At 48.5% G+C, this 18,075-nt stretch overlaps 3 protein-coding genes across 9 annotated transcripts in view; 2 read left to right on the top strand and 1 right to left on the bottom strand.

The window, feature by feature from the left end:
* Positions 1-12,604, top strand: part of CUNH11orf80 (chromosome unknown C11orf80 homolog) — a 55,042-nt gene extending 42,438 nt beyond the window's left edge. Inside the window, exons 14-17 of the mRNA XM_053659033.1 lie at positions 797-895; positions 10,877-10,955; positions 12,172-12,359; positions 12,446-12,604. Coding sequence (XP_053515008.1) covers positions 797-895; positions 10,877-10,955; positions 12,172-12,359; positions 12,446-12,505 — 426 coding nt within the window. The 3' untranslated portion in view covers positions 12,506-12,604. The remainder of the gene's footprint in view (positions 1-796; positions 896-10,876; positions 10,956-12,171; positions 12,360-12,445) is intronic.
* Positions 12,605-12,697: 93 nt separating this feature from the next.
* Positions 12,698-15,748, top strand: RCE1 (Ras converting CAAX endopeptidase 1). 5 transcript variants are annotated; one of them, XM_053659278.1, is made up of 8 exons: positions 12,698-12,879; positions 13,055-13,157; positions 13,256-13,335; positions 13,589-13,667; positions 14,142-14,309; positions 14,450-14,495; positions 14,757-14,819; positions 15,124-15,748. In XM_053659278.1, the coding sequence occupies exons 1-8, from the start codon at positions 12,733-12,735 to the stop codon at positions 15,473-15,475; spliced, it is 1,038 nt and encodes a 345-aa protein (XP_053515253.1). In that variant the 5' UTR covers positions 12,698-12,732; the 3' UTR covers positions 15,476-15,748. The 5 variants fall into 5 exon arrangements, with proteins under 5 accessions (XP_053515253.1, XP_036991316.2, XP_036991318.1 ...); XM_037135421.2 differs by having other exon boundaries at positions 12,698-12,917; positions 13,252-13,335; XM_037135423.2 differs by having other exon boundaries at positions 12,698-12,917; positions 13,252-13,335; positions 14,424-14,495; positions 15,124-15,457.
* A 1,688-nt stretch (positions 15,749-17,436) lies between these two features.
* The window catches only part of PC (pyruvate carboxylase), a 93,122-nt gene continuing 92,483 nt past the window's right edge, over positions 17,437-18,075 (bottom strand). For all 3 annotated transcript variants that reach the window (XM_037135298.2, XM_037135300.2, XM_037135299.2), the window contains exon 21: positions 17,437-18,058. In XM_037135298.2, coding sequence (XP_036991193.2) covers positions 17,810-18,058 — 249 coding nt within the window. In that variant the 3' untranslated portion in view covers positions 17,437-17,809. The remainder of the gene's footprint in view (positions 18,059-18,075) is intronic.

Raw genomic sequence — 18,075 nt, 5'->3', positions numbered from 1 at the left:
AACTTCAGATGTCTTGCTTCTTTTGAGTTATTTCCTAAAATAAATTTCTGTAAGTGGAGCTGCTGGGTCAAAGAATGTAACACCTTTATAATCAAGTGCGTTTTATCGCTGCTTCAGTTTTCTGGGCCATGTGGCCAGTGCAGGGCAGTGGGAAGAACAGCGTATTGGCGGTTCTGTGGTCCCCTGGAGGACTAACCAGCTGTGAGATCTTGGGTTGTTCACTTCTTTTGGGTTTCTGTCTTCTCATCCATAAAGCCAGTATGTTGCATTAGGTAATTATTCTGGTCCCCTTTAACTCTGGTATCCTATAATTTGATACTAAAAAGTAGAGGCTTGCTACCCATTCCTTGAGTGTGCAAACTGTATTATTTTGTTCTTCTTCTCCCTAAAAGACTTTACTGAGGAGAAGTTCTTATATCAGCCTTCATCGTTCAGTGGAACGTCTGCTCTTTAGGAACTTGTTTCAGAGGAGAGCAGTTTGCAGAACCCCACACAAGCAGATGGGTCTCTGGGATATTTGTCTGCTATAGAGAGGAGAACAAAGACCTTTGATAGATCTTGCTTCGGTAACAGGAATTGGAAGAAATGTAGGAGTCACTACTACCAGGTTTCTCAGGCCTTCTTTCCACTCCTCCTGCGCCCACAAGAACGGACAGAAGCCCCTGACAGGACATGAGTGGTGTCAGTGTTTGCCCCTGTTTCGTCTCGTCCTCCCTCACTGTAAACTCCCTGTGGGCACTTCTCCTTTGGTTGCCGGCACTGGAGCTCAGCACATTCTATCTCTGGCCCTTTTTAGGCGGCTGACACACAGGAGCTTGGGACCAAGCTGCACAGATCCTTTCATGAGGTCACTCAGCACCGAGTTCTTCACCACTGCTCATGCGAAGTGAAGCAGGTAATTGTAAAGTAAAACACTTTGTACAGTAAATTGTAAAAGCACTTTGGCGGAAATGTTTCATACTGATGTACGGGAGCCCTGAAGACTCCTGTACGTACACGTGGTGGGGAGGTGCCACGTGGTCTCCATTCAGCCTCTCCGCAGGGAAGCCTGTGGTTTAGAGAATCTTTATAGCACGTAGTATTACACAGAGACAGAAACACTGTTAGATGCTATTTGATTTCTATTTCTGTCACTAGCCAGTTGCGTGGTATTATTATGGAAGCTAGTTAAACCTTTCTTAGCCCTAGTTTCTTTGTCAGTATTCTGAAGCATACCTAAAGTGATTGTGAGATTTGAATAAAATTATATGTATGCAGACTGCTAAGCACATAGCTGTTCTTATAATGGTGATGATGTGATAGAATTTTCGTGTTTAGTTTTGCCTAACCAAGCCCACACTTTTATCTATTCACCTTTTTGGGTGCTGGAGATAGAGAGTTGCACTGGGGTCTCTACCCTCAATAAGGTCAAATAGCTTCATCTGGTTTTGTGATAGGCTCCTCTAATAGTGGAGAGAAGTTGTAGCTGGAAGGTCTGTATCTCAGCTCCAGGCGGAGCTGGCAGTAGTGTTCCCACTCAGGCCCATTTTTCTGACTCTCTCGGCTCTAATCAGTAGGATCGAATTTTCTGGGACTAAAGTATAAGATGTGTAAATAAGAAAGATTAAAGGTGAAATTATTATATGGTGGTTTCTGGCCAAGATGGAGTAACAGGGACCGAATTTACCTTCCTGCCTGAAATAACAAAAATCTGGACACGTCTGAAACAATGGTTCTCAGGATCCTGGGTATCAGATGATGAGTGGTCTAGTCATTCCTCAGAGATGGAAAACAGACGGAGTGAGCCCTGCGATTGCCCTCGCACACTGCCTAGACAAGGGACAGGGGCTATGGAGCAGGGAGGGGGGATCCAGGTGACGTCCAGTGGGTTCTCTGAGTTGAAAAGGTGAAACTGGGAATCCAAGGATGCCAGCTGGAGTTCTCAGGGCAGAGAACAGAGAGAATTCTGGAGATCTGCAGAGGCTCCCTCCTCTGGTATTCGGGTGAGTGCTGATCGGCTCATTCATGTGAAGAAACTCTCTGGGTAAAGAACCATCCAGAAGGATTAGAGGGGAAAATATGAAGAGCTTACACAGAGAGGAAAGGCAAAACTATGGAGACAGTAGAAAGATCTTTAGCTGCCAGGGGTCGGAGGGGAAGGAGGAATGAATAGGTGGAGCACAGAGGACTTTCAGGGCATCAGAGGTGTTCTGTGTGGTACTGTAATGGTGCACACATGTCCTTAAACATCTGTCCAAACTCATAAAATGTGTAACACCAAGGCTGAGCCCTAAGGTCAGCTATGAACTTCGGGTGATGATGTGTCAGTGTAGGTTCATCACTTGGAGTAAATGTGCCGTTCTGGTTGGGGGGGTGTTGATCGCGGGAAAGGCTGTGTGTGCGTTGGGGGAGCAGGTATGTGGGAAATCTCTGTACCTGCTGCTCAATTCGCTATGAACTTAAAACTGCTCTAAAAAATTGTCTATTAAAAAATAAAATAAGGGGACTTCCGGCCAAGATCGAGGCATAGGTAGACACACTGTACCTCCTCACACAAACGAAAGAAGGATGACAACAAATTTAAAAACAAAAAACAATCAGAAGTGACAGAAAATTAAACTGTATGGAAGTCCAACACCAAGGAGTTAAAGAAACAGTCACCTAGACCAGTAGGTGGGGCGGAGATGGGAGACAGGACTCAGTGAGGTGGCTGATTGCAGACCGGGCAGTCCCACATTCACGTATGAATAGACTGGAGGAACAACTGGGAAGCAAGACAGACCACACAACCCGAGGCTTCAGTGCAGGGAAATAAGGCCTCAAACCTCTGACTGAAAACACCTGTGGGGGTTGCGGCAGCAGCAGGAGAACTCGCAGCCTCACAGGAGAGTTAGTTGGAGAGACTTACAGGGTCCCAGAACTTACACAAACCCACCCACCCAGGAATCAGCACCAGAAGGGCCCAGTTTGCTTGTGGGTAGCGGGGGAGTGACTGAAAAACAGCAGAGAGCGGAGAGAGCAACACTGTTCCCTTTTGGACCCTCCCCCACATGCAGCGTCACAACACAGTGGTGTGGGTTGGCTGCCTTGGTGACTACCTAAGGCTCTGCCCCTTATTACATAACAGGTGCGCTGAGACAAAAACAATGGCCCAAACGAAAGAACAGATCAAAGCTCCAAGAAAATATAACTAAGCAACAAAGAGATAGCTAACCTATCAGTTGCACAGTTCAAAACACTGGTAATCAGGATGCTCATAAAATTGGTTGAATATGGTCGCAAATTAGGTGAAAAAATGAAGGCTATGCTAAGTGAAATAAAGGAAAATGTACAGGGAACCAACAGTGATGGGAAGGAAACCAGGACTCAAATCAACAGTGTGGACCAGGAGGAAGAAAAAACATTCAACTAGAACAGAATAAAGAAACAAGAATTTAAAAAAATGAAGAGAGGCTTAGGAACTCCCAGGACATTTTGAAACGTTCTAACATCCGAGTCATAGGGGTGCCAGAAGGAGAAGAGGAAAAGCAACAAATTGAAAACTTATTTGAACAAATAATGAAGGAGAACTCCCCCAATCTGGCAAAGGAAATAGACTTCCAGGAAGACCAGGAAGCTCAGAGTCCCAAAGAAGTTGGACCCAAGCAGGAACACACGATGGCACATCATAATTACATTACCCAAGATTAAAGATAAGGAAAGAATCTTAAAAGCAACAAGAGAAAAGGAGACAGTTACCTACAAAGGAGTTCCTGTAAGACTGTCAGCTGATTTAAAAAAAAACACACAACTTTGCAGGCAAGAAGGGGCTGGAAAGAAGTATTCCAAGTCATGAAAGGCAAGGACCTACATCCAAGATTGCTCTATCCAGCAAAGCTTTCATTTAGAATGGAAGGGCAGATAAAGTGCTTCCCAGATAAAGTCAAATTAAAGGAGTTCATCATCACCAAGCCCTTATTATATGAAATGTTAAAGGGACTTACCTAAGAAAAAGAAGATAACAAATAGGAACAGTAAAATGACAACAAACGCACAGTTATTAACAACCACATCTAAAACAAAAGCAAACTAAGCAAACAACTAGAACAGGAACAGAATCACAGAAATGGAGATCACCTGGAGGGTTATCAGCAGGGGAGTGGGAGGAAGAGAGAGAGGGGGAAAAGGTACAGAGAATAACATTAAGTAACATAGATGGTAGGTAGACAAGGGGAGGTGAAGAATAGTGTAGGAAATGGAGAGGCCAAAGAATTTACATGCATGACCCATGGACATGAACTAAAGTGGGGGAATGTGGATGGGAGGGAGTGTGCAGGGTGGAGGGGAATAAAGGGGGAAATGGAGCAACTGTAATAGCATAATCAATAAAATGTATTTAAAAATAATAATAAATAAAATAAGGCAGAAAAAAAGATGAAAAAGAAGAAAAGGGAACAAAGGACAAATGAGACATAAAAAATGATGAGCAGCCCTGGCTGGTATAGCTCAGTGGATTGAGCGTGGGCCTGCAAACCAAACAGCCATGGTTCGATTCCTGGTCAGGGCACATTCCTGGGTTGCAGGCCAGTTTCCAGCAGGGGACGCACGAGAGGCAACCATACATTGACATTTCTCTCCCTTTCTCCTTCCCTTCCCCTCTAAAGATAAATAAGTAAAATCCTTTTAAAAATCACAAAAAGAAAAAGATTTATTTTAAAAAACAGTGAGCAAGATAATATATTTAAATCCAGCCATATCAATGATCATATTAAATGTAAAGAGTCTAAACAATCCAACTAAAGGCAGAAATCGTTATGCTGAAAAAAGAAGAGCCAACTCTGTGCTGCCTGCTGGAATCCCTCTGTAACTATAGACACAATAGATGAAAAGTAGACGGACAGGAAGGGTGTTCTGTGCTTACACTGAAGAGACGAAGAGAAGCAGCACTGGCCGGGCTGTAACTGCAGGCAAAGTGGCTTTCAGAGCAGAGAGTGTTGCCGGGGGCGTGAGGGTCATTGTAAGACGACGGCACACGTATGGTGAGTAAAACGCAGTGGAGATAGTAGCCCTGCACATTCATGAAACTTTAGAGAAGCTCTCAGACACATGAAGCAGAGCTAATGGAACCGGAAGGAGAGACAGATAAATCCACAGTTGTGTTCGGAGATTTCAACATAGCCCTCGATAACTGATACAAGGAGGCAGAAAATTAGTGTGTCTATAGTTTTGAGTTGATATTATGAATTAACTTGACCTGATATTTATAAAGCATTCTACCCAACCACGGCAAGCATATGTCTATTTTTTAACTGCACAAAGGACACTTAGCAAAGCAGACCATATTCTGATCCAGTAAATCTATTTCTAAATTTTTAAGAATCCAAGTCATATAAAATATCTGTTGAACACAGTAGAGTTAAAATCAGTAACAAAAAGACACTTAGAAAATTCCAGATATTTGGAAGCTAAATGACACATTATCCATGGGTAAAACATAAAATCAAAAAGGAAATTAGATAATACTTCAGTTTCATTAAAATAAACATGCAAATTAAAATGCGTGAGATGGAGCTAATGCAGCACTTAGAGTGGAAAATATCTATGTTAGAAATGAAAAAGGTCTCAAATCGATTACCTCAGCTTCCAACTTAAACTAGGACAAGAAGAGGAAATTAAACACGAGTTAAATGAAATAAAGATCTGAGTGGAAGTCAGTAAAAATAGAAAACAGAGAAATGACAGAAAAATCAATGAAACTTAAAGGTTGTTCACTGAGAAGATTGGTAAACACTGAGCCAGACTAGTCAGAGTAAAAAGAGGGAAGGCACAAATTGTCACTACCAGAACTTAGGGAAGGGGCATGAGAGGTTAAAAGTATTATCAGGGAGCATTATGAACAGCATTACTGATGTAAATTTGGTAACTTAGATTACATGGACAAATCCCTTGAAAGATAAATTACCAAAGTTCACTCAGGAAGGAATAGCTCTACGAACCTGGTCGAGTTGTGTCTATTAAAGAAATTACTGCATATAAATATTCAAAATGTTTACAAACTCTAAAAACTCAGTAAGAAAACAACACAAATTTTAAATGGGCAAAAGATTTGAACACATATTTCACAAAAGAAGAGACAAAAACAGTAACTAAACATATAAGAAAGGTGCTCATCATCATTGGTCATTAAGCAAAATGCAAATTAAACCCACAGGAAGATACTACCTCACACCTGCTTGGAGTAAAAAAAGCCCGCTGCGTGGGTGTCAGCCAGGGTGTGGGGGAACCGGAACTCGTGTACTCTCTTTGCAGGAAGGAAGATGGTGCAGGCTCTCTGGAGAGCTGTTTGGCGGTTTCTTAAAAAGTTCAGTGTACATTCATTATACAGCCCAGCCATTCTCCTAGGTTTTTGCCCAAGAGAAATGAAAGCATATGTCGACACAAAACTTTTACACTAATGTTCATGGCATTGCTGCCAATATTTGTAACAGTCAAAACCTGGAAACGACCCAGAATCAACAGGTAAATGGGTAGACAAATGTGGTGTATCCATTCAGGGGACTACTGCTCAGCAGTGAAGAAAAGGACTCTTGAAACACAAAATAGCATGGATTGATCTCTACGTAGCCATACTGAATTTTTTAAAAACCTGGAAATACAGGAGTACATACTGTGATTACATTTATGCAAAGTTTTATAAAATGCCAACTAAGCAATAGTTACAGAGCAGGGGTTGCTGGAAGGTGTTGGCGGGGCTGTTTTTAAGGGCAGAGGAAACTGCTGAGGGAGATGGTATGTTCACTATCTTGATTGTGGTGAAGGTTTCACGAGTATGTACATTTGTCAAAACATCAAATTATACATCTTATATACATGTGGTTTATTGTATATGTGCAAGTCACATCTCAAATTTGTTATAAAAATTATAGGCACTGTTTCTAAGAGAATAGCAGGACCATTAGCACTTCTGTTCTCTCCCTCTCCTACTGCTGTTTGCCTGATTGGAGGGGGAAGTGGAAGTGCCCAGGCTCACAAGGGTCACAGCATCTCACCTACTTCCCACCCTCTGCTCTGTAACTAGGATGCAGAAGACAGCAGGGGAAGCCCTGGAAATGCTCCCCGCTACCTTTTTCCAGGGCTGTGTGAATGCTCTCACTGGTTTCTGTCCAACTTGGAAAGCTGCTGCCCACAACTTGAGCAAATAAAAACAAATGCCCAATGTGTCAGTTTCCTTTGGATGCTGTAACAAAGTGCCATCAATTTGGGGGCTTAAAAACAACAGAAATTTATTGTCTCAGTTCTGGACTCCAGAGGTCTGAAATCGGGGTGTTGACCAGGCTGCTTTGGGGGTGGAGAACGCCTCTTCATCTCATTTCTGTGGGCTCCAGATGCTCCAGTCCTCTGCCTCTTCACATGCCCTTTCCCCCTCGTCTCTCAAATTCACCTCCACTTTTCTCTGCAGTAAAGACACCTGTGGTAGGACTTAGGGCCCACTCTGAACTCACGACGGTCTTATCTTGAGGTTCTTAATTCCATTTGCAAAGACCTCTTCTCTAAATAAGGTCATGTTCACAGGCTCTGGGAGTTAAGACTTAGAGATACCTCTTGGTGAGTCCACTATTCACCATACCTATCCACGTCTTCAAATTTCTAGAGGTAGGTTGAGGCTAAGGTGTGTGCTCTTACCATAGGACCTGGGATCTGTGGGCAGGGTCTAGAAGTGTTTCAGGCTGTGATGCCCTTTCGTTTGGGACTCTCTGACATCCTAGTGAGATCTCAAAAGGAAATGATCTGACTGATTTTTTTGCCCCGTTCTGTTGCTATAGGGATGACTCAGCCTTAGGGCTATTCATAGCCCAATTTACTTGGCAGTTGCCTAATAATGTAAGGGTCACTAATTTGTGCCAAGACTTCCACGTTAATCTCCACAAAGATCCTGTGAGGTAGGTTGTAGTTTTTCAATTCTATGGATGAAGAAACTGGATAGAGAACTTTTCTGATTTGCCCAGAATCAGTCAGTAAATGGCAAAGCTAGGATTTGTACTGAGGTCTCCTGGCTCTGAAGCCCAGTAACACTGTTACCTCGGAGGACTGGGTCACAAGCCCAGGGAAGGTGAGTAATCAGAGGCACTGAGTAAAACCCATGCTTCTCCACTCAAGATCATTACCAGTTTCCCTCTGACAATAGCCATTTAGTGATAATTTGTTAGTGGCACAAGAGTGTCACCCAGTGGCTTCAGCTGGGAATTACAAGATCAGTGATAAATTATTAAATTCTTTTACCTCTGGACCAACCAGTCCCTCAGTTGTCATCTCTAAATAGGTGAAGTAGAACAGCTGGCCTCGGGAATAACATGGAATAACATCATCTATGGCTACTAATAGCTTATGGAGAATGGAAGAGATGAGAGAAATGGAAGAACGTGTTTTAGAGTTTTATAGAATATATGCAGGGAAAGGTTGTGGCTGGGTGTGGGAACAGTGGACAGTGGGCCATGAAGCAGTAGACAAGGTAGTACTCCAGGGTTTCTTGTCACAGACGTAAGTATGGACTGGAAAATTAAACCCAGAAGTGGGAGCAATAACAAGGGGGCAGCTTTCTAAGGAAAAACATTGTTCTCCCTGGGGTGGCGGTGGAGGGGAGACCAGAACTGAATGTCCTCATGGAGTGTTAATCCAAGGAGGTGTATCCTCAGGATGCGTAGTCTGTCTCATTCCGGGGCGTGATGATGAAGGCTGCGCCAGGCTCTCCTGGGGCTCAAAGCTTTCTCTCTGAATGTGGGTGTTTCTTTGGTGAGCCCAGTATCAGATAGGAGGTTTGGCTGCTACATGACATTTTCCAGGCTAGAGTAAAGTAAAAGGATAAGCTTTCTCTCAAAGAAGAAAAAAGGTGTTTGGAGATTTTCTGAATACTTTTTCTTTCTTCACTCCTTTAGGGCCATCTTTCTACCCCTTCTATGTATTGTTTTAGTAAACAATATATGGTAGAATATCTACTTTTATTCAGTTATAAGTCATGCACCACAAAACTTACCATTTTAAATTGTGCAATTTAGTGGTTTTAAGTATATTTACTCTAAATTCAAGAACATCTCCATCATACCAAAAAGAACCCCTGTACCTAATTTGCAGTCAGTCCCAACTCTACCTCCCACTCCCTGGCAACCAGGAATCTACTTTCCATCTCTATGGATTTGCCAGAGATGGGTATTTTATATATGTGGAATCATACAGGAAGTGGCCTTTTGTGTCTGGCTTCTTTCACTTAGCATAATGTTTTCAAGGTTCATCCATAACACGTAACAGCACTTCATTCCTTGTTATGGTTCGATAATATTTCATTGTATGCTGTATATACAGTAGTCATATATACACAGGGGAAATATTCCGAAACTTCTAGTGGATGCCCGAAACCAGGAATAGCACCGGACCCTATACATATTTGTCCCCATGCTTGCATACCTTTTCACTTAAATGAATTAACCTATTTACTTAAGTAAAATAAGGGTTACTTGAACACAAGCACTGTGATACGACAGTGAACCTAATAACCTAGGCTGCTACTAAGTGACTAAGAAGCTGCTAGCGGATACAGTGCGGATACGCCAAACGAAGGGATGATTCATGTCCTGAGTGGGATGGAGCGGGACAGTCTGAGACTTAATCACACTACTCAGAGTGGGGTACAATTTAAAAGTTGTGAATTGCTTACTTCCAAAATTTTCCATGAATATTTTTGGACCATGGGTAGCTGAAACCATGTAAAGGGAAACCAAGGATAAGTACTACATTTAATTTCTCCATTCATCAGTAGATGGACGTGTGTTGTTTGCACTTTTTGGCTATTATGCATAATGCTATGAACTTTTGTGTGTGGGCAGGTCTGTAATTCTCTTGGGTATATATCTAGGGGTAGAATTGCTGGATTGGTCACATGGTAACTGTAGTTAGCTTGTTGAGGAACTTCCAAACTGTTTTCCAAACTGGTTGGACCATTTTACTTTCTCACCAGTACTGTGCAAATGTTAGTTTTCCTATGCCCTCACCAACACTCATTTTTGTCTGTGATTGTTGCTGTCACAGCAGGTGGTAAGTGGTGTCTAGTAGTGGTTTTGGTTTGCGTTTCTCTAATAACATTGATCATCTTTCATGTGCATATTGGGCATTTGTGTCTCCTGGGAGAAATGTCTATTTAACTCCAATTTGTCGACCCAATTTTAATTGGATTACTTGTTATTTTATTGTTGAGTTATAAGAGTTCTTCATTCTGGATATAAGTTCTTATCACATCTGATTTGCAAGTGCTTTTCCCTGTTGTGTTGACTTTGCGCTTTTTTTTATAGTGTTCTTTGAAGCACAAAAGTTTTTAACATTGATGAAGGGGATATCTATTTTTATACACCTGTATTCTTGAACACAAGGAGCTAGGAGGACTGGGTTCTGATCTTAGTACCTTTGTTTCTCTGTCCAAGTGGAACCAGAACTTTGAAAGGCTAGTGAGGACCACACAATGGGCCCTGTGGTCAGTCATTTGCTGAGTGTTTACCCCACGCAAGGAACTCACTAGATGTAAACAGATGTAGGCATGATGTGCCTTCCCTTTCAAGGAGTCTATGATAAGAGCAAAATGGACATCCAAAGAGGCAGGCAGTGCATGCCCAGAGCCTGAGGAATTCGGCAGACAGTGACCAGGGCTCAGAGAGGGAAGGATGTGCTGGAGTGAGCTGCAGAGCTCTAGCAGAAGTTAGTCCTGAAGGTAGGTAGCTGCGCAGAAAGATTCAAATGAGCCAGGAAGAAGGGAGTCGGGAGGCAGGCATGGGTGGACAGCCCCGAGAGGTGAGCAAAGCCACCAGGCACATTCATGTCACTGGGACTCATTAGTGCTTCTGCAGAACTAACTTAGGACATCTGATTTTTTAAGCAACTGCTCCCAGAGAAAAATGACACAGAGGACAGAACAAAGAATGCGCACGAGGACAGCAGCTGGGAGCTCCTCGTAGGTAAGGTTTCAGCTTTTCAGGTGAGCTCTGGATCGAAGCTGGGAAGTAAAAAACAACCATGACTTCAAGGTTTTCATACTGCACCTTTCACCACAGCACAGTCCTTCTGGAATGTAGTTGGCTGTCCTTGTCACTGCCGGTGTTCTGGGGCAGCAGGAGGTGTTGCCCCTCAAAAACTGGTGTTATAGGACTAGAAATCTCTCCTAGTCTGTGCAGTTATGGGTGGATGTGCATGCTGGGAGTGGGACCCTGAATACAATTTGTTCCTTCCTGTCTTTTCTTGTGTTGGCACCACAGCTCTCCCTAATCTGGGTGAGCTGTGGTGGCTCTGGAGGCTGCTTCTGGAGGTTGTTCCGGGGTGCAGACATCACCTCAATCTTGATGTGTTATGAGGAGGTGTCAGCGTGTGTTGGGTGCTGGTGATTGATTATACTGAAATCTTTCCTCGCCCTACCCCCAATACTTAAACAGCATCCGGGCCAGCAGTGGCAAGGCGGTGGTCTAGTGCGCATGGCTGGAAATGACCACAGCCACTGGTGCCGAAAACTGCGTGGTGCAGGTGCCAGGCATTATTCTGAACCTTTAAAACTGTATTAATGCTCTTAATTCTCAAAATGACAGTATGAGATATAGGTACTATTATTTCCTCATTTTACAGATGAGGAAACTGAGGCCCATAGATGTCAAACTTACTCGAGGTCACACAGCTAGTAAATGGCAGAGCCAGAATCCAAACCCAGGCAGCCTGGCTCCAGACGTCTCTAAAAGGGCTAGACTAGCGGGGGGTGCGCCGTGGGACGAAACAGTGCTTTAGATTCGAGAATCAGTTAATAGAAAGGCACCTGTAGGCCCTGCTCCATGTGGCGTGAGCAGCAATGGAAGAGGCTAAGCCGCTTTCGGGCGGGGGATCCGAGCTTCGCAGGGAGGAACCGGCACCAAATGGGTGCGCGCCCCAAGTGAGGGCTTGGTACGATCCCGGCTGCCCCTTCCCGGGGTTTAGCTGAGGTGGGATGGAGAGACCCTGATGCCATTCTGCAGCCCAGCTTGAACCTTGTCGGCCTTTGGTCTGGACGGGAGAGCCGACACAGCCGGGTTCTGAGGGTTCTGAGGTGGGAGAGCCAACACAGCCGGGCCCCAGCTCCTCCTGCCTTCCATGTTTCCCCCAGGGTCTTTTCTAGCACCGGGACGCGGGACGAGTACGCCTGTTTTCTCCTAGGGGCCAGCGGACAAGCAGAAAACAAGAGGCTCAGGAAGGGCAGCCTCCGCCAGGTCGTGGAGGGAACGCGGGCTTTCCCCCTTGTCAGCGGCCCGAGGCCGTCGGAGGCTGTCCTGCGCAGCGCAGAGCCCCCCGTGGCCTCCCTGACTCCTGTCGGAAGCAGGGCGGGCCCCGGAGGCGGCCCGGAGGTGACCAGGCGAGGCCTGGGCAGGGGAGGGCAGGGACCCGGCCGTTGCCGAGGCGTCCTCATCCCGCGCCCCCTTTCCTCCTGCAGGACGCGCTCTGGCTGCAGGAGGTCTCCAACCTTTCGGAATGGCTGAATCCCAGCACCTGAGCCGAGCCCTCTCCCCAGGCGTCCAAACCAGCCTGGCAGAGGTTGAGGCCACGTGTAGTCTGTTGTTCAATAAACGAGGTCCGAGCGCGCCGGGTCTGTTTCAGTGTGCTGGGCGGGGCCGGCCCCCTCCTGCGGCGCCGCCGGATGACGTCACCAGGGCGTCCCGCGGGCGAGGGCGGAGAGGCAGCACGATTGCGTCACTGGTGCGCGCCGCGTGTCCGGGCGCGATGGCGGCGCTGGGCGGGGACGGGTTGCGTCTGCTGTCGGTGTCGCGACCGGAGCGGCAGCCCGAGACGGCGGCTCTGGGAGGTCCAGGCCCCGGGCTGTGCTGCTGGGTGTCGGTGTTCTCCTGTCTCAGCCTCGCTTGCTCCTACGTGGGTAGCCTCTATGTCTGGAAGAGCGAGCTGCCCAGGTGCGGGGGCTGCGCGCGCGGCCGGAACCTGCGCTTCCAGCAGGCGGGGCTGCGGGCGGAGCGCGGGCTAGCCAAGGGCTGGGCCGAGCTGTCAGGAGGGGACTGTGGGCCCCCTGAACTTAATACCCCCTCCTTAGGGACCACCCTGCCGTCATCAAGCGGCGCTTCACCAGTGTCCTGGTGGTGTCCAGTCTGTCGCCCCTCTGCGTGCTACTCTGGAGGGAACTCACAGGCATCCAGGTGCGAAGACGTCGGGGCAGAGGGCAACAGGGGAGAGATCTCAGGGGTCTTTGGCGGAGGGAACAAGACTGATGCCCCCTTTTCTGTGGCTCAGCCAGGCACATCCCTGCTCACCCTCATGGGCTTCAGGCTGGAGGGCTTTTTCCCAGCAGCACTGCTGCCCCTGCTGCTGACCATGGTGAGTCTTCCTCTACCTTTCACCTCTGCTTTGTTACTGGTACGGCGCTCCTCTCTGTGCCCTTTTTTTTCTTATCCTGATTGAGTCCAGTTCCTGCCTAATGACAGGCAGAATTTGAGAGGTGGCTCGAGGCCCTCGGGTGTGCATGGGTGGGAAGTCCTGGCTGACAGCGGGAAGCTTGAGGCTTTGTCTGGGCAAAGGCATTGAATTATAGTTTAGGCCTTTCATTTGATTGCTCTGGTTGTGTCTCCAGATCCTTTTTTTGGGCCCGTTGATGCAGCTGTCGATGGACTGCTCCTGTGACCTGGCAGATGGGTTGAAGGTTGTCTTAGGTGAGTTCTCAGGGTTGAGGATAAAAAGCAAGTAGGCAGTCTAGGACAAGGAGTCAGGATAGGACTTGAACATGAGGTATGAGGCATTTTGTGTTGTATTTATTAGTAAGATGGGACCATATGACAGGTGTCCTCTTAAGAGCTGGCTCCTGATGTTCAAGGAACGCCTAGGGCCCCTAGGAGTGTGTGGACTAGAGAGCATTTCCCCTGCTTCCCTGAACCCTTGGCTTCTCCAAGCTGGAGCTGGTCTTGGGCAGATTTGATGTTTCCAGATACCCTGCCTCAACTACTAATGCTTTCCTGTTCAATCTTCTTGAGGCTTTATTTTATGCCAATAAACAAAGCTGGACCCGTAACTTGTTCTGAGTATGAAAGTCTAACCTGAGTTTGGACAGGAAAAGGTTGTGGGAGGGACCCCTGGGGTCTCTGTTCAGTAGCTAGTTGCTCACAGCTTGTCTTGAATCCCCTCCCTAGCCCCTCGCTCCTGGGCCCGCTGCCTCACGGACATGCGCTGGCTTCGGAACCAAGTGATTGCGCCCCTGACAGAAGAGCTGGTGTTCCGGGCCTGCATGTTGCCCATGTTAGCGCCATGTACAGGCCTGGGCCCCGCCGTGTTCACCTGCCCACTCTTCTTCGGAGTTGGTGAGTCTGTCCAGCTTGGTCCTGCTGAGATGTTCCTAACACGAGGGCTGAGCATGGGGCTTGGGGCAAGGGTGGGCTGGGAGCAATGTGACTTGCGTCTTACTTTCTCCTTAGCCCATTTTCACCACATTTTTGAGCAGCTTCGATTCCGCCAGAGCAGTGTGGGGAGCATCTTCTTGTCCGCAGGTGAGTCCTAGAGCGCATGCCTGGGGCAATCTGGGTTGGGGTGTATAGAGGTGTCTCTAAAAGCCACTCCAGAGGAAGAGCTGGGAAAGGGGGCTGTAGCATTGAAAGGGCTGCTGACCAGGGGGAGTTGGGTGTAGAGGACAGCCATAGGTGCTCAGCCACTGCCCCCAGAGGGAAGGGGGTGTCTCTGGCTGATAAGTGTCTAGTGCTGGGACAGGAAGGGCATGCAGGTGTGGTCACTCGTGGCCTCCCCATCTCCAGCGTTCCAGTTCTCCTACACAGCTGTCTTCGGTGCCTACACTGCTTTCCTCTTCATCCGCACAGGTTGGTTCTCATTCTCTCACGGGTGCCGAGGGCTCAGGGTCCCACAGGAGTGGGTGGGAGAATGGGAGAACTGTTTGTTCCAGGAGCAACAAAATTTTAACTGTAGTCCTATAGACAGGCTGAGCCAGAGCCCTCAGCCTGGTGAGGTCTGAGAGGTGGAAGGAAACAAAGAGGCCATGGTGTGTGGGTAGGTGGGCAGGTGGGGTGTTGATCTCCTGTTCCAGGAGATGAGGGTCATTAGCCCCAGCAGGGCCAGAGGAAGTGGTGGGGCTGCTCCACGAGCTGCTCTGTCTCCCCTCCCCAGGACACCTGATTGGGCCAGTTCTCTGCCACTCCTTCTGCAACTACATGGGCTTTCCTGCCGTCTGTGCAGCCCTGGAGCATCCACAGAGGCGGCCTCTGCTGGCAGGCTATGCCCTGGGTGTAGGACTCTTCCTGCTTCTGCTCCAGCCCCTTACGGACCCCAAGCTCTACGGCAGTCTTCCCCTTTGTGTGCTTCTAGAGCGGGCAGGGGACTCAGAGGCCCCGCTGTGCTCCTGACCAACGCTCTTGTACACACTCCTATGAACTCTCACGGGCTCCTCAGCCCCTCCCCATCAAGGGGTCCTGCAGGGGAGGAGCTGGCTGGGATCCCGAGATCTCAGGAATTTTTGTAGGGGACTGAAGCCAGAGCTAGTTGAATCCCAGGGACCATGAGAAAGGAGCAGAAAGGTGCGGCCCCTCTCAAACGAGGGGGCGAGGAGCAGGCCCCAGGAGCCGCGCACTCCCTTCCTCACTGTGGACTGCTGCTTCTCTGAGCTCCTCTGCCCCAGAAAAGCTGCTGGGGGTAGAATTTACAGATCTCCGCCCCCCAACTTCCCAGGGTTTTCTCATTGTCTTTTTGCATCAGGACTTTGTATTGGGATATTAAAGAGATTTAACTTGGGTAACATGGCCTTGAACCTTTGGGCATTAGACTATTTGGGGTCTTGGTAGTGAGCCCGGTAGAACAGTGCCCTGCAGTAGGGTCAGGATGGGGGTCTGGCTGCCCTGGGTCTTGTAGCTCCCTTCTTCCTGAGCCAGACCCACGTCCTAGCCCAGGTGGACCTAGGACTGCAGGTGCCAGGTGTGGGCCCAACTCAACTGGGGACTGTGACCACCTACCAGGGTCAGGAATTAGAGCCCAGGGGTCTGACCCCTGTGATAGAGCCTCCAACTTGTGTCCCCTGAGAGTGGGGAGGATTCCACTACAGGGCCTCCACCAGGACCTCCCAGTGTCTACCAGCCTTATGGTCCATAAGAGGAAATTGATCCAAAATGGTAGAAGGACTAGTTCAGAGTCACCTGGGGGTAGAGGCTTTTCTGGCTCGCTCCACCTTGGACCTCTGCCACCGTGTGCTGCTTGTCTGGTCCCCAGAGGAACAAAGGCTGTGGCCCTGCTGAGCAGCACTGTACCTCTGGGTTCTTAGAACCTGCTGCTGTTCTCAGCTCTTCTTGTTTAGAATGGTTTTCAGGCCCCATTCCAAACTCAAAGTGGGTGTTCTGAGTCCCATTGCCTGAGGACTCAGGAAGGAAATGGGTGTGCAGTCACTCCCCGTGGTGCCCCAGGTGGGCAGTGACTAAACTGCATTCATCTGGATCTGAAAGGGCATCCTGACAGTCACACACCTACCTTGCCAGAAAGTTCTGTACAGCAGCTGTTGGGGAGGCAGAGAAGGTGAGCATGTGCCTGTTCAAAGGGTCTTTGGAATCTTGGGAGTCCAGAGTGGCGGTGGCCCACGCCAAAGGTTAAGTTGTGGTACCCTGAGTGCATGGGCTGGCGGGGCGCTGGGATGGTCCCCTGGGGGTCCTGGGCTCTGCCACACTCCTTCCTCATGTCTGTGCTCAGGAACTGAGCACAGACCACCTCACTCACTCGCTCCACCTCACTGGCCCACTCACTCACTCACTGGCCCACCACCTCACTCGCTCCCCTCCCCTCCACAGTGATGCAGGCAGGGTGGCCATCTCATCCTGCAGGGGAGAGAACTGGAACTCAGAACTCTTTCTCCTCAGAACAAGTTGTGGGGGGATGGGCAGGGTTAGACCCTAGGACTCTCAGTCCAGTGCGAACCTCCCACCAAAGCCCTCCCTCCCAAAGGTTCCTGAGGGTCTTGCCCAGAACTAGTGCCTGTTTGCATCCAGTCCTGAAAGAATGGGTAGGAGGTTGGCCCAGGGTTTAGAAAGTAAAGCAGTGTGTTGGGAAGCAAGTCCACTGACCACCTAGGTTTGGACCCTTTCTGCCTCTTACTAGCTGTGGGGTCCTGGGCAAGTTATTTAACCTTCCTGTGGCTCCATCTGTCTCTAAAGTGGAGGAAGGTTGATTTCTTGCATTAATAGGTGTTAAGTATTTAGCACAGCCCCACTTACCCCACTCACTGCACCACCCAGCTCAGTAACAACTAGCTAATCCTATTTGGGGTGTGTATACAGTAGATACTCCTAGTAGCTTAAATCAAGGCCACTACTGTTATCCTTACCACCTCCAAGAAGGAAGATTGAACTGGCCCAAGGAGTCAGGGGCAGCTCTGCCCCTCTGAGTGGCATGGGGGTGGGTTGCAAAGGACCCACTGTGAAGTGCAGGAGAAAGTCAGTTTTATTGAACAAAAGGTCTCAGGACTGGGGGCTTAGGTTTACTGCCCCACCCCCCCACCCCAGAGGTAGGATCCCCCAAAACCTGCTCTGGATCCGAGGCCCACCTGTGCCACCCCCTGTAGTCTGCAGCAAGGATAGGACCCTCATTTGGCAAGAGGTGAATATGTGAGCTACTGTCCACCAGCAGGGAAAGGACAGATGGCTGGAGAGGGGGCAAGGCCACTGCAAGCACTGTCTGCTGCCATGAACGGCTGGGGACAGGAGCTCCAGGGTCAGGCCTTCCTGCCCTCAGGGCACTGGCTGGCTGGGGCCGGCCCTGGCAGCACAGCGCTGGAGAAGGCTGGGGGTGGGGATGGCCGGGCTGCGAGCCAGGCACATCACTCAATCTCCAGGATGAGGTCATCACCCTCCAGGGTCATGTCTCCAGTTACGTGGACCTTTCGGACGGTGCCCTCTATGGGCGAGGTCACCACAGTCTCCATCTTCATGGCGCTGAGCACACACAGGGGCTGGCCTTTGGCCACCTTGTCCCCTGCTGCCACCTTGATGTCTATCACCTTCCCAGGCATGGGTGCCCCGATCTGGCCCTTCACATCCTTCAGGGCCTTGGGGTGGAAGTGCATCTCCTGCAGATGGCAGAGGG

This window comes from Artibeus jamaicensis, unplaced genomic scaffold, assembly GCF_021234435.1.
Source record: "Artibeus jamaicensis isolate MK-2021 breed Jamaican fruit bat unplaced genomic scaffold, CSHL_Jam_final scaffold_614, whole genome shotgun sequence".
Taxonomy (NCBI): domain Eukaryota; kingdom Metazoa; phylum Chordata; class Mammalia; order Chiroptera; family Phyllostomidae; genus Artibeus; species Artibeus jamaicensis.
The sequence above is the reverse complement of the archived record's forward strand: the minus strand, read 5'-3'. Positions and strand labels throughout refer to the sequence as shown.

What these genes read in the sequence shown, in the direction of transcription:
- RCE1 (XM_037135421.2), top strand. Translation starts at nt 12,733, where the DNA reads ATGGCGGCGCTGGGCGGGGACGGGTTGCGTCTGCTGTCGGTGTCGCGA. An exon ending in TGGAAGAGCGAGCTGCCCAG is followed by an intron (nt 12,918 to 13,054) that starts GTGCGGGGGCTG and finishes CCCCCTCCTTAG; the next exon opens with GGACCACCCTGCCGTCATCA. An exon ending in GAGCATCTTCTTGTCCGCAG is followed by an intron (nt 14,496 to 14,756) that starts GTGAGTCCTAGA and finishes CCCCATCTCCAG; the next exon opens with CGTTCCAGTTCTCCTACACA.